This window comes from Schistocerca americana, chromosome 2, assembly GCF_021461395.2.
Source record: "Schistocerca americana isolate TAMUIC-IGC-003095 chromosome 2, iqSchAmer2.1, whole genome shotgun sequence".
In the NCBI taxonomy this organism is placed as follows: Eukaryota; Metazoa; Arthropoda; class Insecta; order Orthoptera; family Acrididae; genus Schistocerca; species Schistocerca americana.
Genome location: NC_060120.1, coordinates 412,432,802 through 412,459,640, shown reverse-complemented (window position 1 = coordinate 412,459,640; position 26,839 = coordinate 412,432,802). Strand labels below are relative to the sequence as shown.

The 26,839-nt window shown below is 43.1% G+C and overlaps 1 protein-coding gene across 1 annotated transcript in view; it reads right to left on the bottom strand.

Annotated features, from left to right (window-relative positions):
- The window catches only part of LOC124594090, a 65,239-nt gene extending 43,904 nt beyond the window's left edge, over positions 1-21,335 (bottom strand). Inside the window, exons 1-3 of the mRNA XM_047132441.1 lie at positions 21,225-21,335; positions 5,856-5,984; positions 2,955-2,991 (exon numbers count right to left, since the gene is read on the bottom strand). Coding sequence (XP_046988397.1) covers positions 2,955-2,991; positions 5,856-5,984; positions 21,225-21,230 — 172 coding nt within the window. The 5' untranslated portion in view covers positions 21,231-21,335. The remainder of the gene's footprint in view (positions 1-2,954; positions 2,992-5,855; positions 5,985-21,224) is intronic.
- Between the last annotated feature and the right edge of the window lie 5,504 nt (positions 21,336-26,839).

The window sequence follows — 26,839 nt, the reverse complement described above, 5'->3', positions numbered from 1 at the left end:
GACCGTTGGAGGGTAGGATAGAGAGCCAGGAAGGTGGTGTCACCACCATATCACCATACTGGAGAAGGTGGACAGGTGGGGGTGGCTTGGGCATATCAGCCATATACAAAAGGAGAGGGGATCGGACAGAGCCCTGGGGGACGCCAGCAGTGGGACAAAATCGATAGGCAGGGCGTAGGTTTGGATTCAAAGAGGAAACCAGGATGCCATACATGGCCATAGGCATTTTGGAGGTCGAGGGAAACAAAAATGACGGAGCGACGGGAGTTAAGCTGGAGGGAGAGAAGGTGAACGCGGTTGAGGAGTTGGTCTTCAGCGGAGAAGGAAGGTCGGAGGCCACACTTGTTAAGGGGGAGAAGGTGGTGCTGATTAATGTGCTGATGGATACGGTGGGAGAGGATTCATTCGAAGGCCTTACTGAAGACTGTGGTGAGGCAGATGACGAAGACGTTTTCCGCTCCGTCTAATATAGTGCGCTGATAGTACTGCCGCGCATGCGTTGCAGTCGTGGAGACTGAAGGGCCACATCGCCCAGAAACAGCGCCCTCTCTGGTGGAACTGCAATACTCAGCTGCCATCGTTATCGTCCCTGGCCGCAGCTATCGAAGTCTTCTGGCATCTTCGTCTCGAGCAAATTTCGGAGATGACGGGATTCCATGCGTTATTCAATTGGTAACCACTATCACGGTTCATTAGATTTCCCACAATGCGTATTTCAACGGATTATTTGATAATGGAGTTCCAAAAAGTTGTTGCTGTGGCCAAAATCGAAGTTTTGCCGTACTCCATTGAATGTCCGTTAGAAATACAATGTTCCGCAGCTGCAGACTTACTGGGTTGCAGTAGGCAAGTGCAACGTTGATATTCTGTACAACGCTCTTCCACTGTACGCATTGTCTGTCTTATATAGGCAGCTGTCTATAAGCCTCATGTTGTTGGATGAGTTACAAGCCAACTATGTTCATTCTTTGCAATCTGTCAATAAACAAAACCCGCTGATAATGACACATGAGATGCCAAAACATAATTGGGTAACAAGGGAAATCAGTGTTTTGTATAAAAGTCGGAAACTATAGCCTATAATTTTAACTTCAAGCCCGAGCGGTTGTAGGTGCTACAGCCTGGAACCGCGCGACCGCTACGGTCACACGTTCGAATCCTGCCTCGGGCATGGATGTGTGTGATGTCCTTAGGTTAGTTAGGTTTAAGTAGTTCTAAGTTCTAGGGGACTGATGACCTTAGAAGTTAAGTCCCATAGTGCTCAGAGCCAATTGAACCATTTGGTTATAACTTCAAACACGGAACAAAAAAAAAAGAGCTACGAAACCAAAACATGGATATTAGCTTACCAGGCTAACTTACAGCGTTGCAACGATTGCACCACTTTGCTTCAAGCAGACGTCATAAGGGCAGTTATATCATTTTAATTAGAGACGTGAAGAATTTGCAGAAGTGTTTTTAGCACCGCATCCTCAACTGCACTGTTCATAAGAAGGCAAGCTACAGACTATTTATATGGTATTCCTCCAAAAGGAGAACCAGAGTAAATTCAACACATACTGTGATAAAATGTGTCTTTCGTCAATAAATTGACATTTATATGCAAAGCTTGTGATGTTTAATTATATGTAAAATTGAATGACTACTTCCTGCATTCAAATCTGCAGTTCCAATATTGCAGCGAATTTAAGGAGAATGAATATTACACATTTTTGATTCATCGCTTTGTTGCAGTACTGGAGCAAAAGTAATTTGCTCCTGAAGTCAGTTCTTTAAAGTTTCAAGAATATATTAACTTTACTGAAATGACAAATATTAACTTTAAATGTTTTTTTGAAAATTAAGGAAAGGAAGTCAATGAATATCTTGCCAGATTCATTCTGCTTCGTAGAAGCAAGTTTTAACTTCATTCAAACATATCTTAAATAACTGTTCCTAGTTGAATGAACAGGTCTAAATTCCTAATTTCGCTCGTTAACAAGTGCGACCGTAAGTAGCTAATAGTAGAGTTTATTTTCAGGAGGAATTTCTCAGTGATTTCAGTCAAGGTTCCTGTTACAGTGATGAGTGCAGTCACTACGTTTCGTGGAAAACATAAATTATCAAAACGATAATTCAAGGTAAGCCATGAAGAGCGGTAAATACCTTGTTGCTAAATCTGACGAGCCAATAGTTGTATACTAAACGCTTAAGAAGAGTTCGATAGCCAGATTAAAACTCATTCAGGTAAATTAGCTAGTTCAAAATGAATCAACTGTAAATATTGTTGTTGGGATTTGCTTTCAAACTGTAGATGTCGTTGCTGGGTTCGCGAGTCCTAATTTGGACGTTACGGAGGACAGACAAACCCATACCGAGGTCACTCTGATTCACCGACGTGATCAGACTTTCGTAAAAACACACGTCAAGAGAACGCAATACTTGGGAACAGGGAAGAGGGTGACTGGATCGTTATAAACCTTTGTGAAGTATCAGTTGTGTACCTGTGTAGTGTGGGTTAGCAACGCATTGAGTTGTATTTGTAGTCTTATGATGAGCATGAAAGGCAGACCGGAGAAGGAGAGACAGAGTTCTGTCATCTCACAGCTCCTTCCTCTCGAACAGTAACAAGAGTACTGACATAAATTACATACACTTCTGCCAGATTGATGGAAAACGAAGACTGTCTCATGGCCGCACTGAGTATGGCATTGTTGGGTTTTTCGATCTATTTTAAACCAGAAGCAAGTATTGGGGCGACCAACATATGCCTCTCTCTCTCCTTTTCCTAACTGCAAAATACTCTAGAACGATAGCTTCATGCAGCGTTAGCATTTGGATCCTCTGCACGTTTTAAACGACTACAAGTGCCATATCTGCATATTAACACCATTACTTGTAAATTCCCGCTGGACAATGTTTACATGACGATACTATATACGAATAAGACTGAAGCAATCGACGCAATGAATTACCTTTCTCACACTGCACTGCTTTATTATCGCTCTCGGTCTGAAAAGAGTAAACAAACATGGTTAGTCGACTTGTGGAACGTCAATTTACCTACACTAGATGAACAGTGCACTGAAGGCACTCTTACAACAATGGGAAATTGATAGGTTGAGAAGTACCAATAATTTGCTATCGTCAACACATTCTCATTCCTGACAAACAAACATATACAGTAAATGGTTGAGACTATCACCTCTGAACGTCTGTATATTTCGCTCTGAAAAGTATGAATCTCTATCGAGCTCACGGCTTGGTTTGAGAAACCCTACAACTATAATAGGTTTTTCTTTCCTTTGTGGAGAACAATGCATTTACCGTACCTACGATGGGTCCAGAGGTTTTCAGATATTGAACAACCAGTTTAGAAAGACCGTCATGTACAAATTTAATCGGTAGACATACCGATTAAATTTAAACATCAGAGATAAATCGATTTAATTTCTATGTCGAAGGCCATGCTCTACTGGACGAGAAACGAACTGGTACTCTCCGGACCCTCTTAAGCTATAATAATTACATTGACCTTCACATAAATTTGAATAATATCATCACTAGAAAACGTCTTACAGTAGTGATAGTTACAAATATATTTTATTGTGATTTTTTTCGTGCATGCTCCTAAACCGTCGAGCTGTTGTAGCCAACATTAGTTGTTTCAGTCTGTTATTATCAAAAAACGTAGATGTCCACAAACTAAGGAAGCTACGAACCCCGCAAAAATATGACTGACTCTATAACACACATTGTGGTATATGACCAAATGTATTTCATGCGCTATTTATCATTAGCCCCCTCTCAAGGTTCTTTTGCTAGTGGTTCACGGAATTAGTGACCGTGCGCACCCTGAGTATGAACTTGAAAACATCTGTCACGCATTCGCCCATGCATCGCTCGGCAAACCGTTGCTCTCCTGCAACAGTTTCAGTGGAACGTAACCACCCACCCACCCTGAAGTCCTGACTTGGAGCATAGTGACTATCTTCTGTTCCCTTTGTTAACAGAATATTTGGCCGGAAAGCGATTCAGCTCCGACGATGAGGTGAAGGTAGAGGTTAATAACTTTCTGAACAGGATGGGCGCTAGCTAGTATGACAAGGGCATACAAAAACTGAAACAGCGTCTACAAAAATGGATCGACAGAAACGGTGATTATGTCGAAAAATAGCTAAATGTTCAAGCTGTAAACTGATGTAAACCATTGTAGAAATAAACAGGTCTATGTACATATAAAAAAAGTAGGAGACCTTAATTTTGGGATTACCCTCGTAGTTAGTGGGAGATCTAGGGCGTTTTCCTCACGAGCCACTTCTCTCTCTGTTAGAATTAATTTCAGATTTGATAGTATTCCATTCCATAGCTGATAAAAGAGCTACCATGGCTCCTATGACAGATAGTCTATAAAAACAATCGATTTGATTCACCTTTACTGCTTATCTTTACCGAGGTTATTGACATTTATATTATGTGATAATCACATTAACTATTTTTTTACGGCAGTGAAAACACCATCACCGTTGGCGTCTAGCCGATTTTTGTGATACGCAGGGTTAAACGGTCAATGTTTACAACGTACAACTGTGGAGGCGAACTATTTGATACAGGGTACTTGTGGCCTGTCAAGCCGAGGAAACACCCTCAATTTCGCCTACGAAAGTCACCTAAGCTACTGCGAGATTCTGATTAGTCTCTCGCTATCTTACGGCTCCGAATTAGTCGGCTATTTCGATAGCAACGTTAATTTAAACTTTCCCATGAGTACAATGAAAGAAAAACGGCCTTTTTTAAACGCTATGTAAAAGCTAATTACTGTTATAATTCGATCTAAACTTAAGAAAATAGTTTTGCAGTAAGAAGGCCAGAGAAACAAAGCAAGTTAAGTTTTGATATTATGCTGTTAAAAGTCAGAATAGCTTGACGTAAAATTTACATAAACGTCAAATTTATAGTTTGTAAGTGCAAGAACAAGTAATATTCAAGGACAATTTTAGCAACAATGTAGCTCAGCACTCATATGTTATGGCTTAGGTGGTCAATTTTTCTGTTTTCCGGCTTGATGGACCACACGTGTTCTTTCTCAATCTATTTCTCTCGATTTTACAAACACCAGTTTCTTACGTTGTAAGCACTTATCGTTTAAACTCTGTATATTCCAGTCGATAGTTGGGACTTCGTTCATATTCACTTCAGTTTTCTGTTCCTACTACTTAGTGTACATTATTATATTCACTTCAAGAACGGAAGTTCTCCAGGGGTAGCTTGTTTAGTCTTTGTTCCGCCACAGCAGACAATTAAACACCTTTGTATTTAGGGTGTTCGTACCTAAAACAGAGCCATATTCAAGCCGCAAGTTATCCGAATAGCCGCTTCCTCTGCCTTGTCAAAGACGTTTGATGCGCCCATCGTAGAGTCTACATTTCACACGAAAAGTCTTAATTAGCCTTCAAAGCTGCCTGTCTACGCGTTTGGGAAGACTTTCGCGGACAGCTGTGAAGCCCAAACGGTGGTGATACTGTCGTCGAAACATTAGGACGAAACAGGTCCCCCTATACTGACTCAAAAAATGTGCAGTGGTTGTTACGTGAAAATGCAATTTAAGGATTGTGTAAGATGCATATTAAATGAAAGGATTTATGAACTTAACAATTATTTCTATTCTTTACGTCTTTAGGTTTCGGAGAGCTCAAATTGAAATCTCATGAAATTATTTGTACCACTGTTATTCATACGGCTGGTTGACAAGCCTGAATTTATTTTATCCAGTGATGTTTGTAATAGGAAGTAACATACAAAAATTGTATCATTTTCTATTGCCCCTATATAGTGAGAGCAACTACAGTTACTGAAAGAAACGAAACGAAACTCACCGTGTTAGGTCTGGCACAGTTGATACCTACGAGGCTGTATGTGACACCATTTATGGAGCAGTCGCATCTGATGCCCGCATCAGCCAGGGATGCCACTACGAACAGCGTCCATAGTACGTAGCAGATCGCCTGCAGACAAAATATGCTTACAGGTATATACTTTACAGCTAATACGAAAGTGGCGTGATATAGCAGCTTAGACCTCAGATAAATACCGTCCACATTCTGGACAACTGTTGCTGAGGAAACGTTTTTTGACACAAGTCTGAAGTATGCATTGTTCAGGAAATAAGTTACCTGTGTACTCTGGTCAGCCAGAACATTATGACCACCTACCAAATAGCCGGCATGTCCACCTTCTGCATGTATACAGCGGCGACGCGTCATTGCATGGAAGCAATGAGGTTTGGTAGGTCCCTGCACCACATCTGCACATACAAGTCATCTAGGTCCCGTTAATTGCGGGGAGTGGGGCGACGAGCTCTGGCGCCACGTTCAATCCCATCCCAGATGTGGGCGTTCCGGTTCAGATCTGGCGAGTTGGGGGAAACATGATCGTCACGAAGGGGTGTACGTAGTCCTCAGTCACTGTACGATGCGCCTTGGCCATCATGATGCCTTGCACGAGCTACAATGGACTCATGGATGCCAACGTAAAATATCCTCAGAGCGTAATGGAGCCACCGCCAGCTTGTCTCCGTCCTACAGTACAGATGTCAAACAGATTTTCCCCGTGAAGACGACGGATTCGCGCCCTCCCATCAGTATGATGAAGAAAGTATGAGGATTCGTTAGACTATGCAAAGCTATGTCACGTCCAGTGCCGATGGTCACGTGCCCATTTCAGTCGTAGTTGCCGATGTCGTGGTGTTAACATTGGCAAATGCAAGCGTCGTCATAGGAGTGTTCGGTGCACTATTCAGACACACTTGTACTCTGCCCAGCATTAAATACTGATGTTAGTTCCGTCTGTCCAGTTTTGCCAGTCTACCCAGCCTACTACGTCCAAGGTCTCATGTGCTAAACACACTCAGTACGGCACTCCTCGAACACCCGACAAGTGTGTGCTGTCTCCGAAATGCTGGAGCTGAGCCTCCGGGCCACCGAAGTCTGCCGTCGGTCAAACTCAGATACACTCCTGGAAATTGAAATAAGAACACCGTGAATTCATTGTCCCAGGAAGGGGAAACTTTATTGACACATTCCTGGGGTCAGATACATCACATGATCACACTGACAGAACCACAGGCACATAGACACAGGCAACAGAGCATGCACAATGTCGGCACTAGTACAGTGTATATCCACCTTTCGCAGCAATGCAGGCTGCTATTCTCCCATGGAGACGATCGTAGAGATGCTGGATGTAGTCCTGTGGAACGGCTTGCCATGCCATTTCCACCTGGCGCCTCAGTTGGACCAGCGTTCGTGCTGGACGTGCAGACACCGTGAGACGACGCTTCATCCAGTCCCAAACATGCTCAATGGGGGACAGATCCGGAGATCTTGCTGGCCAGGGTAGTTGACTTACACCTTCTAGAGCACGTTGGGTGGCACGGGATACATGCGGACGTGCACTGTCCTGTTGGAACATCAAGTTCCCTTGCCGGTCTAGGAATGGTAGAAAGATGGGTTCGATGACGGTTTGGATGTACCGTGCACTATTCAGTGTCCCCTCGACGATCACCAGTGGTGTACGGCAAGTGTAGGAGATCGCTCCCCACACCATGATGCCGGGTGTTGGCCCTGTGTGCCTCGGTCGTATGCAGTCCTGATTGTGGCGCTCACATGCACGGCGCCAAAAACGCATACGACCATCATTGGCACCAAGGCAGAAGCGACTCTCGTCGCTGAAGACGACACGTCTCCATTCGTCCCTCCATTCACGCCTGTCGCGACACCACTGGAGGCGGGCTGCACGATGTTGGGGCGTGAGCGGAAGACGGCCTAACGGTGTGCGGGACCGTAGCCCAGCTTCATGGAGACGGTTGCGAATGGTCCTCGCCGATACCCCAGGAGCAACAGTGTCCCTAATTTGCTGGGATATGGCGGTGCGGTCCCCTACGGCACTGCGTAGGATCCTACGGTCTTGGCGTGCATCCGTGCGTCGCTGCTGTCCGGTCCCAGGTCGACGGGCACGTGCACCTTCCGCCGACCACTGGCGACAACATCGATGTACTGTGGAGACCTCACGCCCCACGTGTTGAGCAATTCGGCGGTACGTCCACCCGGCCTCCCGCATGCTCACTATACGCCCTCGCTCAAAGTCCGTCAACTGCACATACGGTTCACGTCCACGCTGTCGCGGCATGCTACCAGTGTTAAAGACTGCGATGGAGCTCCGTATGCCACGGCAAACTGGCTGACACTGACGGCGGCGGTGCACAAATGCTGCGCAGCTAGCGCCATTCGACGGCCAACACCGCGGTTCCTGGTGTGTCCGCTGTGCCGTGCGTGTGATCATTGCTTGTACAGCCCTCTCGCAGTGTCCGGAGCAAGTATGGTGGGTGTCAATGTGTTTTTTTTCCATTTCCAGGAGTGTAGATAGCGCGTCTTCCCCATTCTGCACACGGACAGCACGCTCATTGATACTATATGCATCGTGCGTGTTTCTGAGCAGCAGTCATTCCTCGCCAAGAGACGCTGCTGTCGACACCCTGTCACCTGGACAGGTTTATACCGATAGTAGGTCGGTGGTCATAATGTTGTGGCTGAACAGCGTATCTATGCAGTGCAAAAAGTTTTTATAGAAAAAATAAATAAAATGACTTGCAAGTTCGGTTTTCAAGTCGTTAAGTTTGCAAACAAAACTCCTTCTCCCCTTGCGTTAATGCTCAACGCTACACGCTCATCTAGGCACATGTTACATAAGCAATTTGTTCTTTAGGAAAATGGTTCAAAATGGCTCTGAGCACTATGGGACTTAACATCTCAGGTCATCAGTCCCCTAGAACTTAGAACTACTTAAACCTAACTAACCTAAGGACATCACACACATCCATGCCCGAGGTAGGATTCGAACCTGCGACCGTAGCTGTCACGCGGTTCCAGACTGAAGCGCCTAGAAGCGCTCGGCCACCTGCAGCCGGCTTAGGAAAATGAATTACACGTTCATGAATTCAATTACTTCGACTAGCGGCCTAGTGAAGGCAACGTCACAAAAAGTTTCTAATCGGCAACGATGACCTTGAACTGCTACCCCCCTAACCCAATGGAGCATTGGGCAGGCGGATCACGTAGGTCTGAAAGATGTACATCGACGGGGAGTGGAGAAAATGGTGGTCTTCTTGCTGTCTTCCATTTCGTCCTCCGCTTATGCCACTCCCAGGTGATATTTACGTCCCATTTTTTCGGGATCGTGAAATGTTGACAAAGGATAGCGGAACATGTTGTGCGAAAACACGACTCAAGACGTCTTTGACTCTGTAAAAACGTGAACGATGAAGACGTGAACCGGGAAAGAATTTCCAACATTGCTCTAACTAGACAGAAGACATAACGGAAAGGCAGACTGATGCTCACACTGACCTTACACCACCAGGTCTACCAACACTAGCCTTTTATATTTTTGAGTCGGGCATGTCCGATTAAATCACCCATTTTTGTAAATGCGTGGTGGCTCTTAGACGTTTATTTTGGTGTGGATGCATTAATACTGTCCGAACTCCTACGGGAATCAATAACTTGCGTGTAGGGGCTTAATGGATGCGGGACGCCGCATTGCAGCGTGCGATGATTTGGAAATTTATGTCGGTTATGGACTGTGACCGAATGGCCGAAGCGGTTGAGGTAACTCTCACGAGAAGTGGTGAGTCCGGGTTCCAATTCAGGGCCGGCACAAATTTTTAAGTTTCGCCACTGCGATACTACAATGCCCTGCGCGGCTGGAAGTAATGCATTCCATTTCTTTCGGCATCCTCTGTTTCAGCCCAAACACACAATGCAAGACGCATGCAATTGGTCCGTAGACTCTCCCCCGGGAAGGCGGATGCGGTACATAATTATAACACTTCGTATATGAAGGTGAAGAACAGGGTATTCGCTGGGACATTGTTTCCAGATGATACTGTTACTGTGAAGAAAACGTCTTAAGATCCCGTCAGTAAAATTAACGAAGAAAGCCCACATTACCAAACGAAGCATCAACCTGAAAGGCAACACTTTATGATCACGGGGTATGTAATCTTGTTTCGTCCACTTTGAACTCTTAATTGAACTTCCGCTGCTGTTTATAGTGCAGAATAATATTTCCGTCATGTGTCACTCAAAACTGTATTCCAATATCTACATCGCGTCTCGAGGATTTCCAGCGTAATCTTCATGGTAATTTAGTCGTATTTTTCATCATAAGCCGTTGTCTGCGTTAGTTTTGGCTTTGAGGGGCTTTTAGTAAATATACTACACACAGTCACCAGACATACGCGATACTGAACTACATACTGTAACACTGACAGTCCCGAGATCGTACACAACAACGCAAATCTCCACTTCCACAATTCGGATCACCTCTCTCATCTCTCTCGGCCATGTGTTACAAGATCAGCAAGCCAAATATGCTTATATCACCCATTAAAATTCGGTGCACACATGCAGGAGTCGTTCGCTGTTTGTTTCTTTTGGAAGATAAGCGGTAAGTAATTTTTGATTCTCTACATTGTTTCTCGTTCCTCATCATACCGTGTTCTCGAAGGGGTCATTTACAATTTGTACTTTACGCCTCAAAGTGTCCACGTTTAACACATTAACCCTGGGTTCATTTTTTACCGACTATTTATGCACAGGTTTTAGAATACACACCACAAAAGATCATTACGGTACTATCATACAGCATTACTTCACGGGAAAAATGTTTTTGGATAGATACCATGATGGATTTAATTATTCCGTTCTCAATGAAGTGAAGCAGTTCGACGTGACAGTAACTCACAGTAACAGTGTCCAAAGGAAATATTATCTGAATACTCATTTACTATTCCCCAGAATAATAGTTACAAAGTCTTCGGCACAAATGCATATCTACACGGTTCCCATTCTCGATTGATAGGATAGTCATCAAATGAGTTTATGACCACACGTTTGCTTAAAATTAGTAACTGTAGTCAACAAAGCTTGGCTTTATAGTCTCACTGTAACCTACATATTATAATGCAGTAAGTTGTGTCTCAAATTCTTAAGTATACTTGAATTTTACGAAAATTATCGTGTGGCTTTCAAATGGGCTTTGGTACCAGTCGCCAATAATTCTAAGTGGATATCGTTGGAAAATATCCTCCTCCATATCAAATGGTTTTACCTTATCAAACAAGATCCACACGTTTTGAATCGTTAAAACTTCGGCTTTCTACAATATCACCGTTTCTAATCTATGACAGATTTAAAGGATCAGTCAAGCAAAAGTATTATCAAACGGTTTAGTCTTCCTCACCACGGTGATAAATATTGTGGAACGTAAGAGTACTTGGAATCTATTTCTCACTTTCTCGCTTTAAATCGATATTTCGTTAATGCCGATCACGTTAACGATAATGGAAAAAACAAAACAAAAATGTGGACTGACTTCTAACCTCTTTAGTCTCCGCGTAGACGACAGGATGGAAGTTCCAGTCACCAAGTGGTGTGGAGGTAACCACAAAATCCTTATGTAACAGTGGAAGTTGTGGCTTCCTGTCCCTGCGTGTACACCAAAAAACTGGCTACAGGAGATTATGAAATGCAAGGGAAACGAGCACACTTAGTCTTCGCTAGGCTCGTGAGTCGAATTTTTACGATTGGTAGTCTCGTTGCTTCCATGGCGCTGGAAATTGGCGGCTATAAGGTTAACTATATGCCACGCTATAGGCTGCCGCGATAAGTTAACATGCTATACCTGCGGTGGTAAATCATGTCGATCAAGTTATTCAAGATAAGGTCATATAAAGCAATAAACAATGCTGGATGAAAGAAACCTAGTAAGAGAATAACCATTGGTCCCCATAACACACCATTGCGCTGATATCCTTTATTACGCCTATTTTAGTTTCAAGCTAGAAGTAAGAATAAACAAGAAACTTACAGGCCCAACAACAATTTTCATAACTGCCACCAGATCAGGCACATACTTTTGCGCTTTGTACAACTAGTGTCTTTCCTGTTATCCTGAAAACACAAAGCTAGATGATGCTATGAGAAATAGACTTTTCTTTCGAGGAAAAGTTAAAATCAATCATCAAGCCTTCACTCCTCCAAATTAGTTAAGTAGAATTCTATGAAGTTTTTTGAACGAGTGCCCCTTTGACATTTTTCACTGTCTTATTTCAACTAGCTAGCACTCCTTCTTGGTATCGTAACCGAGTTTCACATGAGTATAGGTTAGAAAATAGGACACTAAAAGCCACATACGCGTTAGACTACTTTTGGCAGCAAGATAACTGACAGTGGCAGACGTAAAATCCATAAAATTATGACTTGCAATAGTAATAAAAGCGCGTCTGAATAAGAGAAATACAATAACATCTATACTGCTATTTAAACACAAGTCATTGGCTACGATTTTTACCAAAAATCTCGAAATTTTGTTGAACAGTTTATTTCAGATTCTTGCATATATATAGCTTGGTCTCAACATCATAACCATAGACTCACTCCTCATCACTGTCATGATTCTCTTAAGGAATTTCTCGTTCTCATTTGCGCGATCCAAAAGCTCTTGCGAGGCGATGGTCTTTCTAGTCTTGACTCTTGAACCGTGGAACAAACTTGGCGGTAACGCGATGCATTTTTCTGCAATCTCTCGGAGAGTCAGTCTTCGATTGGCACACACAGTTTCGTTGACGTTCCCGACATGAGCGTCGTCGTTAGAGGTCGAAGGGCGTCTTGAACGAGGGTCATCTTTAAATTCCGTCAGACCATTTTTAAGCGAACTATTCGTAATACCGCGTACGGCTTAAGCACTATCACAGTAGGCTTTCTGAATCAGTTGATGTGTCTCTGTAAAACTACCTGATGTTTTTCTTTCTTTCTTGCAGCCGTTTTTACAAGAACACAGGAAGGTTGTCTTCATGTCTTATAGGCTTAAGATTTGAGTAATACGCAATTTGAATCGTCCGAAACTACCCATTTGCAGCTTAAAAGTATGCAAAATCTCGTCACAGATCCAGCGGCAAGAGAGGTCTCTTCATTCAAGCTACTTTGATTCCCAATCAAGGGTCCGTTGGCAATAACAATGAAGAAGGCTCCAGATCAGAGAGAGAGGGAAAGAATGATGGACAGGAAAGAGTGGTGGGAGGGGGGGGGGGCAAAGAAGAGATGGACCGAGGTTGGAGGAATAAGTGGAGGGAAATAGGAGGAGGGGGAGGTGGACATAGAGAGGGGAGACGAGGTAATAGTCAGAGAGTGGAGAAGAGAAAGGACATGGACAAGGGGAAGGGGGAAGAGGAGCTGGACAGAAGGGAAGGGAGATTAGGACATACACTACTGGCCATTAAAATTGCTACACCACGAAGATGACGTCCTACAGACTTGAAATTTAACCGACAGGAAGAAGATTCTGTGATATGCAAATGATTAGCTTTTCAGAGCATTCACACAAGGTTGGCGCCGGTGGCGACACCTACAACGTGCTGACATGAGGAAAGTTTCCAACCGATTTCTCATACACAAACAGCAGTTGACCGGCGTTCCCTGGTGAAATGTTGTTGTGATGCCTCGTGTAAGGAGGAGAAATGCGTACCGTCACGTTTCCGACTTTGATAAAGGTCGGATTGTAGCCTATCGCGACTGCGGTTTATCGTATCGCGACATTGCTGCTCGCGTTGGTCGAGATCCAATGACTGTTAGCAGAATATGGAATCAGTCGGTTCAGGAGGATAATACGGAACGCCGCGCTGGATCCCAACGGCCTCGTATCAATAGCAGTCGAGATGACAGGCATCTTATCCGCATGGCTGTAACGGATCGTGCATCCACGTCTCGATCCCTCGAGTAAACAGATGGGGACGTTAGCAAGACATCAACCATCTGCTCGAACAGTTCAACGACGTTTGCAGCAGCATGGACTATCAGCTAGAAGGCCATGGCTGCGGATACCCTTGACGCTGCATCACAGACAGGAGCGCCTGCGATTGTGTACTCAACGACGAACCTGGGTGCACGAATGGCAAAACGTAATTTTTTCGGATGAATCCAGGTTCTGTTTACAGTATCATGATGGTCGCATCCGTGTTTGGCGACATCGCGGTGACCGCACATTGGAAGCGTGTATTCGTCATCGCCATACTGGCGTATCACCCGGCGTGATGGTATGGGGTACCATTGGTTTCACGTCTCGGTCACCTCTTTTTCACATTGACGGCACTTTGAACAGTGGACGTTCCGTTTCAGATGTGCTACGACCCGTGGCTCTACCCTTCATTCGATCCCTGCGAAACCCTACATTTCAGCACTACCGCATATTTCAGGTCGGGCCTTTCTGGATACAGAAAATGTTCGACCGCTGCCCTGTCCAGCACATTCTCCAGATCTCTCACCAACTGAAAACGTCTGGTCAATGGTGGCCGAGCAACTGGCTCGACACAATACGCCAGTCATTAGTCTTGATGAACTGTGGTATCGTGTTGAAGTTGCATGTGCAACTGTACCTGTACACGCCATCCAAGATCTGTTTGACTCAATGCCCAGGCGTATCATGGCCGTTATTACGGCCAGAGGTGGTTGTTCTGGGTACTGATATCTCTATCTATGCACCCAAATTGCGTGAAAATGTAATCACATTTCCGTTCTAGTGTAATATATCTGTCCAATGAATATCCGTTTATCATCTGCATTTCTTCTCGGAGTAGCAATTTTAATGCCAGTAGTGTATATCCACTTGCCATACATATTTAGCAATTACGAAGCATTGTTTGGTTCGTTAGTGGTATATCAAATAAGAGTCAGTAAGTCTTTTCTGAACATACGTGTGTGGAGTGTATGGACGTAGCAGTGAAATGGGAACGATAACAGAGACATGAATAGAACTGCATCTGAAATGTGGCGGTACAGAGGACATCATAAGCTAGGGAATCCAAGACTTAGCTATACCAGCGTGTTAAAATGCACGTTGGCTGCCGTGATTACTATGAGTATAGAGAGGTGTGCAGAACTTCATCAAATCAACCTACGGATATACGTTAGCAACAAGGACGTCGCTAACTGCAGCCAAGCTATTAGTCGCCCACAGTATTACTGCTCGTGAAAGTGAGGACGCTTCGTTGGGCTTATCTTGAGTTCGCGCATAACCGGGTTTTTGGAGGGAAGGGAAGACGACAAAGCTACAATAAGAAGATGAAAACGACTCTAACCACGGTGTTTACAGTTACCAAGTAGATGGTCAGTCACACTAGGCGCGGACGCCAAATTACTCATCTGCAGTATTTGTTTCACTGGAATCCTCTCCAGTTTCATCCACCATGTCTGTTTCAATATCACTCTCGTCGTCATGTGCTGCATATTCATATACAGTCTCTAGACCAATCTTGAATATTATATTCTCTATTTCGTTTCCAATTAAACTACCTCTGCGTAAATATTCATTCTCAATTCCGTTTGTATCTTGTATTCAAGATTAGCTCTGTATCGTTCAAATCTAAGTGGTATAGCGGGAGTCTCAGAACAGTACATCCTGTCTGCTTTAAAATGTCATCTGCCTTGGAAGTAAGCTTTGCATTATTGTAAAATACAACCTCTAAAAGCTCGTGTCCTGCCAAACTCGGTTCAGAACCGATTTTTAACGAAGGAAGGATACACAGCGATCAGACGAAGTCCCATTGGTTTCTTATTGTTCTTGCATATCCAGATGTCAGCCACAAATAGATGTCTTCAGTGCTGAAATACAAGAAAATTACAACACCAGATTTGATTTACATAAAACAAAAATTAAACCGCCTCGTTATCCATAAGCAATGCCCCATTCTAGTCAACATACCATTTGCGTGAGTTACCATCCAACAAAGTTGCTACAGTACACGTCACCATATAAGTTTACTGACGTACGAGTAGAAAGAAACTGAGATGTTGTTTACAACAAGTACAGCAGTAGGTTAGATTAGATTAGATTAGTTTTTCGTTCCATAGATCCGTGCTGAGGAGATCCTCGTGGATGTGGAACATGTCAATTTTTTTTTAAAGCTGAAATAACAATACCAGTAATATGAATATATACAATATATCATTTGTTTCTATTAAAAAATTCGTCAATGGAGTAGAAGGAGTTGGCCATTAGTAAGTCTTTCAGGCTCCTTTTAAACTGATCTTTATTTGTAACTAAATTTTTTATGTTCACTGGCAAATTATTGAAGATGAGTATTCCTGAGTAGTGGACCCCTTTTTGAACTAAAGTAAGTGCTTTTAAGTCCTTGTGCAGATCATTTTGGTACCTGGTGTTGTATGTATGAACTGAGCTGTTTGTTGGAAAAAGAGATATATTATTTAGGACAAATTTCATTAAGGAGTAAATATGCTGAGAGGCAGTAGTTAGTATACCCAGTTCTTTGAAGAGGTTTCTCAGGACGTCCGTGAATTTACTCCACAAATAATACGTATTACACGCTTTTGGGCTCTGAAAACTTTTGACTTGAAGAGTTACCCCAAAATATTATACCAAATGACATTATGGAATGAAAGTAGGCAAAGTATGCAACCTTTTTCATTTTTATGTCGCCTATGTCTGCTAACACTCGAATTGCAGATACAGATTTGTTAAGGCGTTTCTGCAGGTCTGTGGTGTGCTCCTCCCAACTGAATTTATTATCAAGTTGTAATCCCAGGAATTTAAGACTGTCAACCTCTTCTATCTGCTCTTCTTCGTTCTGAATTGCATACAGTGAGTCTTTTCGAAGTTTAATGTCAGTGAGCTGGCTTTAAACCCGTTTATTAATATTCATGAAAATATAATTAGCAGATCTTTCTAGAACTACACTCGACATACTATTTATTACAGTACTTGTGTCATCTGCAAACAAAACGAACTCTGCTTCTGGCAGTGTAACTGATGAGAGATCATTAAGGTACACAAGAAAAAGGAATGGCCCTAAGATGGATCCTTGTGGGACACCACATGTAATTTCTTCCCATTCTGATGATGACTGACGACTTAATTCACTAGTCCCGTGCACTGACACCCTTTGTTTCCAGTTAGCGAGGTATGACTTGAACCATTTTGCAGCACTGCCTATGACACCATAGAATTCTAATTTATTTGAAAGGACATTGTGGTTCATACAATCAAATGCCTATGACAAATCACGGAAAATAGCTGCTGCTTGTAATTTGTTATTTAATGAATTAAGTACATTTTCACTATAGGTGTAAATGGCCTTCTCGATATCAGAACCCTTCAGAAATCCAAACTGTGTTCTTGATAATATGTTATTTGCGGTCAGATGGTTGAGCAGCTGCCTGTACATTACTTTTTCTAAAATTTTTGAGAATGCTGGCAAAAGTGAAATCGGTCTGTAGTTTGATGGTATCTCTTTATCCCCTTTCTTGAATAGAGGCTTAACATCTGCATATTTTAGCCAGTCAGCAAATGTCCCAGTTATAATTGACTGGTTACACAAGTAACTTAGAACTGTACTAAACTCACAAGAACATGCCTTAATTAACTTTGCTGATATTTCATCGTAACCAGTAGAATGCTTTGTTTTTAAAGATTTTATTATGGAAGTTATTTCTTTTGGTGAAGCGAGTGACATATTCATGTACCTGAAGCTATTTGTAAAGGCTAGTTTAAGATATTCAAGGGCATTATTTACTGATCCTGACAGTCCCATTCTATCAGTAACGGATATAAAGTACTTGTTATATAGATTTGCCACACTATGCGCGTCGGTTACTAATGTGTCTTCTACCCTTAGTGCTATTTGCTCCCGTTCCTTTCTGGTTCTACCAGTCTCCTCTTTCACTATATCCCATATTGTTTTTATTTTGTTCCCTGAGATTGCTATCTTCTTCTCGTAGTGCATTTGTTTAAATGTCTGAATTACTTTTTTAATATTTTACAGAATTCTTTGTATTTAGCTAAATCATCAGCATTGGAGCAATTCATGATCGACAGATACATTTTCCTTTTTGCCTTACAGTAAATCTTTATTCCTTGTGGAATCCATGGTTTTATTAGAGACTTCTGTTTAATTTGAGTAACTTTTAGAGGAAAACAGTTTTCAAACATGGTGTTGACATTGTTCATTAATGTGTTATATTTTTCATTCATGTCATGAGCACTGTAAACATCTTTCCAGTCCACTGCCACCCTTCATTACACAAGTAAAATATCGGAATGTGAAAGAACCTGTAGGTAACAATAGAAAGGAAGATACAAATATGAAATACATTTGCCTGCCGCACTACGACACATTTAGCACAAAAACAGCATCGGTTTTCAAAAACAAAACTGAAAGGTTTCCTTTTCAGCTACAAACAACCTTATGCATATTTTGGCTAATAATGTTGATCAAAGAAATGTGCACTACAAATCAGGCGTGTACAGGATGAAATGTCCAGAATGTGATACCTGTTACTTGGGACAGACAGATAGAAGACTTGAGTTCAAGTTTGGTGAGAATGTAGCTTTGGACAGGCGGGCTGCAAATGAGTGATCCAGATTCGGTGCCCGAGTGTTTGAGAGTCGACACACCGCTTCTTCTCTGAGGTCTGGTGTAATGTTGTTTCATAAAGCTCAGGGCAGATTCATGGACCTTCTCGAGGAGATGGAAATACACTTCCGACTGAGGTAATCTAACGTTCATCCCCACAATGAGCAAGCTTTGGTGTAAAGATGCTAGTTTGTTTAGCTCTTCGATGGTCTTCTACTTTGAGGCAGCAGACGCTACGCCCCACCAGGTAATTAACTTTCCGTTAAGATGAGAACACTAGACATGATACTGTGTGAGAACACATTATTATCAGTGGATCGCTTTATCTTCCATTTTGTTGCTAATATACTGCGTTTTACCGATTTTACTATAAAAAGTGAAACTATTCAATCATTAGCCTTAAGTGACAATTTGGTATACTGCCCTCTGCAAGCAGCGTACCGCGTTTGTAGCTCCATCATTCGTTACGCAAGAAATTTACGTCAGTAGAGGACGTTTGTATATGTTTGTTAAATGATGTTAACAGATCTTCATAAAAACGGTTTGTAGAAACTTGTGGTCTAGGGGTAACCTCTTTGATCCTTAATCAAACTGTCTCTGGTCCAGGGTTCGAGTCCCGCTGTTGTTTAAATTTTGATTAATAATCAGCATTAGCGGCCGAAGACTTCCGGCATAACAAGTCACCCTCATCTACCATCGTTCTTGTCAAATATGGCGGTGGATCGGATAGAGGTTCAGGGCACTCTCTTGTCCAAGGGGCGGGAAACTGCCCCTAAAGGTTGAAAAATCGGTAATTATCAACGGCATGAGGATGTAGAAGGCAATGGAAATCACTGCGTTAAAGATACGTAACGTGTATCCATAGGACATGTGGCCTGTAATCGAAGAAGTGTCATGCTCTCATGCTCTCTCTATTGGCAAAAGATTCCGTAATGATCCCCCATTCGGATCTCCGGGAGGGGACTCCCAAAGGGGACGTCACCATGAGAAAAAGATCGAATAATCAACGAAAGGATAACGCTCTAGGAGTCGGGGCGTGCAATGTCAGAAGCTTGAAGCTGGTAGGGAAACTAGAAAATCTGAAAAGGGAAATGCAAAGGATCAATTTAGATATAGTAGGGGTCAGTGAAGTGAAGTGGAAAGAAGACAAGTATTTCTGGTCAGATGAGTATAGGGTAATATCAAGAGCAACAGAAAATGATGTAACAGAAATACGATTCGTTATAAATAGGAGGGTAGGGCGGAGAGTGTGCTACTGTGAACGGTTCATTGACAGGGTTGTACTTATCGGAATCGACAGCAAACCAATACCGACAACGATAGTTCTGGTACACATGCCGTCGCCGCAAGCTGATGATGAGGAAATAGAGAAAGTGTCTGAGTATATTGAAAGGGGGATGGAAATCTAATAGTCTTGGGGGACTGTAATACAGTTGTAGAGAGGAGAAAGACTAATTGAGTTTTGTAACAAGCTTCAGCTAATAATAGCGAATACCCTGTTTAAGAATCACTAGAGGAGGAGGTATTCTTGGCAAAGGCCGGGCGATACGTGAAGATTTCAGTTATATTACATCATGGTCAGACAAAGATTACGCAATCAGATACTGGATTGTAAGGTGTATCCAGGAGCAGATATAGACACAGGTCACAATATAGTAGTGATTAAGAGTAGGCTGAAGTTTAAGAGATTAGTCATGAAGAATCAATAGGCAAAGAAGTGGGATACGGAACTAAGGAATCACGAGATACGTCTGAAGTTCTCTAAGGCTATAGATACAGCAATAAGGAATAGCGCAGTAGGCAGTACAGTTGAAGAGGAATGGACATCTCTAAACGGGGCAATCACTGAAGCTGGAAAAAAAACATAGGTTCAAAGAAAGTAACTTCGAAGGAAACCATGGATAAGTGAAGATACACTTCAATTGATCGATGAAAGGAGGAAGTACAAAAATGTTCCGGGAAACTCAGGAATACAAAATTACCAGTCGCTGAGGAATGAAGTAAACAGCAAGTGCAGAGATGCTAGGACAATATGACTGCAGGAAAAATATGAAGACATCGAAGAAGAAATGATTATCGGAAGGACAGACTCAGCATACAGGAAAGTCAAAACAACTTTCGGTGACATCAAAAGAAAGGGTGATAACATTAAGAGTGCAACGAGAATTCCATTCTGATCGGGTGGCCGGTGTGACCGAGCGGCTCTAGGCGCTTTAGTCTGGAACCGCGCGACCGCTACGGTCGCAGGTTCGAATCCTGCCTCGGGCATGGATGTGTGTGCTGTCCTTAGGTGAGTTAGGTTTAAGTAGTTCTAAGTTCTAGGGGACTGATGACCTTAGATGTTAAGTCCCATAGTGCTCACAGCCATTTGAATCATTTTCTGAACCATTCTGATCTTTTTTAGTCCTAGCAAAATAGTACTGCTTTGAATATCAGCTCTCTTTCAGGTGAATGCGACCAGTTTGGTGACATTTTCCCAGTTCTCCACTTTCAGGGATTTTCATGGTTATGGATATCACCAGGCTGCACTACTGACGGCATTTTACGAGTACATGTTAAGCCACTCGGTAGTATATGCACAGCTGCCCTGAAAGCGTTGTCAGTGCGATCCGTTTTCCTTAGTCACCGCAGTACCTGTTTAGTCTGAAGTCACCACGTGTTGCCGTTAACGGTTACGTGTGGCCTAGTGAGTGTGTAGGATATGAACAGCTGTTGCAATATACGGTTATACGTAATTGCTGAAGAAGGTGCCGCTACTCACCGACATGATGGCAGCAGGCGCACCCACGGCAGCTGTGTTCGGAGATTTCGAGGCCGGGCCTTGCCGCTCCTTAGCCGGCCGTGGCGACGGCACGTGCACTGAGATGCCGCAATCCTGCGCCCGCAGCGAGCCGCGAGGCCACGTGACTTCCCTCCCCACCTGCCTCCAGCTCCTCAGACTGTGTCGTTCCAGAGCTGGCCGACAGCGTGCTGTCGAAGGAAGACAGGAAGGAAGGAAAATCGGGTTTAACGTCTCATCGATGTCGAGGTCATTGGAACGCAAGCTCTGGTTGTGTCAAGGATGGGGAAGGAAATCGGCCGTGTCCTTTCAAAGGAACCATCCCGACATTAGCCTGGAGCGATGTAAGGAAATCTCGGAAAAGTTAAATCTGAATTGCCGGACGCGGGTCTGAACCGTCATTCTCCCGAATGTGAGTCTAGTGTGGTATTCACTGCGCCACCTCGCTGGGTTGTACTTTTGAAGTATGGCACAACATTTCTTATTATGCGGTAAAGGAAATACATCTCTTATACAGCTATTACGAGCTACTATCCAGGGCATGTGTGGCTCGACCGTTCAGTCTTCCGAGGAAGGCACACGACTCCAATGGAAGTATTGTCTTCTGTCATTTGGTGGCCAACATTTCTCACAGAAGACAAGCACTGTGCCAGAATCGTGAACCGACTGAGAAACAAATGTTACGTGACCACAAAAGAAACGACTAATCGTACAGAACAAAAAATGGTTCAAATGGCTCTGAGCACTATGGGACTCAACTGCTGAGGTCATTAGTCCCCTAGAACTTAGAACTAGTTAAACCTAACTAACCTAAGGACATCACAGACATCCATGCCCGAGGCAGGATTCGAACCTGCGACCGTAGTACAGAACACATATGAACTCTTAACAGTAACTTTCTGCCATAAAGACGAACCTGTGACTCCGACATAAGAGTATATTTCGTTGATTAAGAATTACCGAACATTAACTTGACAGACATTACATGCTATAAATCATCATCTACTATCTTTATTCCTCAGTATGTAAGAGGTAATAAAAAATGACGCCATGGTGAAGTGTTGCGAGATTTTCAAATGTCGTACACCAGTTTTACCCAGAATATTGATACGTATGGGAAGAGGAATTCCACCTTATGCAAGACACCTTTCTTCTGTTTTATTTCACCTAGACATGTTTCAGCAGTTTTTGTGCTAAAAGCCGTATATTCAACTACATACCTAGGTACTACAATTACGAACAACTTAAATTGGAAGGAACACATAGAAAATGTTGTGGGGAAGGCTAACCAGGGACTGCGTTTTATTGGCAGGACACTTATAAAATGTAACAGACCTACGAAGGAGACTGCCTGCACTACGATTGTCTGTCCTTTTTTAAAAATACTGCTGCGCCGTGTGGCATCCTTACCAGGTAGGATTGACGGAGTACATCGACAAAGTTCAAAGAAAGGCAGCAGGTTTTGTATTATCGCGAAATATGGGAGAGAGTGTCACAGAAATGATAAAAGATTTGGGCTGGAAATCATTTAAAGAAAGGCGTTTTTCGTTGCGACGGAATCTTCTCACGAAATTCCAATCATCAACCTTCTCCGAATGCGAAAATATTTTGTTGACACCGACCCACATAGGGAGGAACGATCACCACGATAAAACAAGGGAAATCAGAGCTCGTACAGAAAGATATGGGTGTTCATTCTTTCCACGCGCTGTACGAGACTGGAATAATAGAGAATTATGAAGGTGGTTCGATGAACCCTCTGCCAGGCACTTGAATGTGATTTGCAGAGTATCCATGTAGATGTAGATGTAGATCTGCAGTGGGCTACTTTTTATTTTCTAACTTACATGATACTACTGGACATTTATTTTGGTACCTATTCTGCTACAAATCTACAACTTCTCATAGTTTTCATTTTGTGGTGCTTTCTCATATGTTGTTGGCAAAGTGAATAGCCAGATTTCGTGCCCTATAGTCCCTTGACACTGCTCTTTCTCCGATTTTTCAAAATGTTTTTTAAATCATTCAAAATAGTCACATAATGCTTGGCAGTAATGCGACCTTGCAGGTGCTCATGGGACCCATAGAATATCACGATATGACTGTCCGGATCATCACCGAACCGCCACCATGTTCCACCCTTTGGACGTAAACTCGGCCAGAAGTTGAAAACAGGGTGAAACGAGTATCGGCCGACCAAATGACTCTCTTTCATTGCTCCTTTGTCCAGGTTCTATGGCCGTGGCACCACGTTTTCCTGTTACGCGCGTTTGCATCACTGATGATTAGTTTTGGAACTCCAAACCACCCCGCAATGCTTCTAGACATCCCGTCGTGTATAAGCATTGCAGCGCGTCAGCAATCGTAAGTATCGAAATAATTATGAAAAAATCCGCCTCGATTGCACAAACTACCTAGTGTTTACCTAGGTTTCAGCGTGGGTAACCACGCCTTCTTCAGAACAAATACAAAAGAGCTTGCCTAAATAGGCATTGTCAAAGGCTAAAATCAACAGCTAGAGCGGCAAGACCCCATAATTATTTTTCAAATACACGGTACAAATGTACCAAGTCAAACATATTACTTATCTCAACCCTGTGTGTGCTGCCTCGCCCCAGCCAACGTACGATGGTCGTAGGCTCTCCTCCGAACTGTGGAGAGCCGGCGACCATCGTACGGTGGCTGGGTTCGAGGCACCACACACAGGGTTGAGATAAGTAATATGTTTGACTTGGTACATTTGTACCGCGTATTTGTAAAAAAAAATTATGGGGTCTTGCCGCTGTGGTTGTTGATTTTAGCCTTTGACTGTGCCTATTTATGCAATCTGTTATATGTGTTCTGAAGAAGGCGTGGTTATCCACGCTGAAACCTAGGTAAACACCAAGTAGTTTGTGCAATCGAGGCGGATTTTTCATAATTATCCCGTTTTGGTGCCGACAGGGTTCTCGAGTGCGACATTAAGCTCTGCAGTGACATTTGCATCTGTCGTCTTCTTCTCCTTCGTTACAATCCTCTTCAATGGCCGTCCGTAACGATAACTCAACACACACTTTCGTTTGCTTAGCGGATGAAATCTTCGATAATGTGCCTCTTAAAACAAGACGAACACTTCGGCTGTCCTGGTTACTGAAGCACCCCTCGTACGAGCACCAACGGTTTGCCCGCGTTCGAGTTCACTTAACTCCACATAACACACTCACAACTACGCAGAACACTGATCTCGCCACGACCGACACTTGCAACGTATTAAGGCCATTGCATAGGTGCCTTTTGTGGTCAAGACAGCAGCGCAACTTGCAGGCTCGGCTAGCATCTGCATTTAAGGTCAATCATGCTTTTATCTCAGTGTTTCCATATAGTTGTCCAATAGCTTTATGTTGTGTGGACATTTTATTTCGGGCTGATATCAGATATCGCCCGTCGATGTTAAGTACTAGTCCTCATAGACATTCTGTTTTTTTTCCTTTGATGTGTGTTACTGCCAGCTTATAATAGGACAGTTTTTCGACAAACATTGTAGAAAGTTTGTGCCTGAGAGGTGATTACGCATCTCTCTGTTTATCACCCTCTCGCCATCTTGGCAGTAGAATCGTTATATGTTTCCTAAGTTTCATAGAAACTAATGATAACTGTAAAACAGGGCAGCATTTTCAAATACAACTAATGAAATAGAAAAGTTATAGGGACAAATTCGAACGAGAAGTTAGGCAATTAAAAAGTTTTCAGGAAGCAGAAAAACAACTGGAGCAAATGGTTATATGATAGTAAAAGAGCTCATCCTGAGAAAATGAAAGAGCTTTTGAGGAAGATGAAGGCAAAGAGTAGTCTATAATTATCTTCACGTCATCCTTAGCTGTCCTGTAGCGATATAAGAAAAGTACAAAAGTACGATAGTTAAGTAATTGAAGATGACAAGGGTTAATTTTAAAACGGAACAACGTTTATTTTATTAAATAAAATTTAATTCACTTACGAATGGTGACCTGACAATAAAAGAAATAAAATAAACAGCTCTGGCGTGAACAACTCGTGAATAAGATTGATATACCCTTGCAGTAAAGCAAGAGTACTTTATGTAGCAACACAGTGGACTCCTGTACCTGGAGCAACCATAGCACGTGCCACTCAATTTCGAAGTCAGAAAGCGTCCTAACTTCATGAAAATCGGAAACAGTAGTTCATTTAATGACTCTGTTGTCATTGAAAAGCGACAGAAAAACTGTCCAATAATATCTATTTAGTTTCTAAGTAGCGCTACTGATTCGTATGAAATCAATTTAAACAGGGTGAAATTCCCTGCCGAACATTGCGACACAATGTGGAAGCTATGTTAACATTATGTTCCAGAGCGATTCACTGTCTAACAGCCATAAAAAGTTAATGTTTCAGCAGTCTCCAAACAGCTATCAAATGCGAATGATAAATTAAGAGAGAGTTCAACACACAGCAAAAAATTTGAAACACTTCAGTCATGGCGCGATACACCCCACAAAAACCTTTGTCCAAAGCAACAGACGCAAGTAAATTTTGCAATTTGTCTTTTGTATCACAGACACTCGCAGTTTACGCGTACAGGTCGTTCTCATCCGTTGACTGACAGACACCGCCGACAGTTGAAGAGGGTCGTAATGTTTAATAGGCAGACATCTATCCAGACCATCACAAAGGAATTCCAAACTGCATCAGAATCCACTGCAAGTACTATGACAGCTAGGCGGGTGGTGACAAAACTTGGATTTCATGGTCGAGCGGCTGCTCATAAGCCACACATCACGCCGGTAAATGACAAACGACGCCTCCCTTGGTGTAATAAGCGTAAACATTGGACGGTTGAACAGTGGAAAAACGTTGTGTGCAGTGACGAATCACGGTGCACAATGCGGCTTTCCGATGGCAGGATGTGGGTATAGCGAATGCCTGGTGAACGTCATCTGCCAGCGTGTTGAGAGCCAACACTAAAATTCGGAGGCGGTTGTGTTATCGTGTGGTCGTGTTACTCATGGAGGGGACTTGCACTCCTTGTTGTTTTGCGTTGCGCTATCACAGCACAGGCCTACATTGATGTTTTAAGCACCATCTGGCTCGCCACTGTTGAAGAGCAATTCATGGATGGCGATTGCATCTTCCACACGATCGAGCACCTGTTCATAATGCACGGCGTGTGGCGGAGTGGTTAGACGACAATAACATCCCTGTTATGCACTGGACTGCACAGAGTCCTGACCTGAATCTTGCAGAACACGTTTGGGATGTTTTGGAACGCCGACTTGGTGCCAGGTCTCACCGACCGACATCGATACCTCTCCTCAGTGCAGCACGCCGTGAAGAAAGGGCTGCCATTCCCCAAAAAACCCGCCAGCACCTGACTGAACGTATGTCTGCGAGGGTGGAAGCTGATATCAAGGCTAAGGGTGGACCAACACCAATTTAAATCCAGAATTACCGATGGAGGGCGCTACGAACTTTTATGTCATTTTCAGCCAAATGTCCGGATACATTTGATCACATAGTGTATGTGTCCACCAGCAGTAGCACGAATTACATCTGGGCGACAGCTAAATTCGTCATAAACTTTAAACAATGTATCTGCCTTT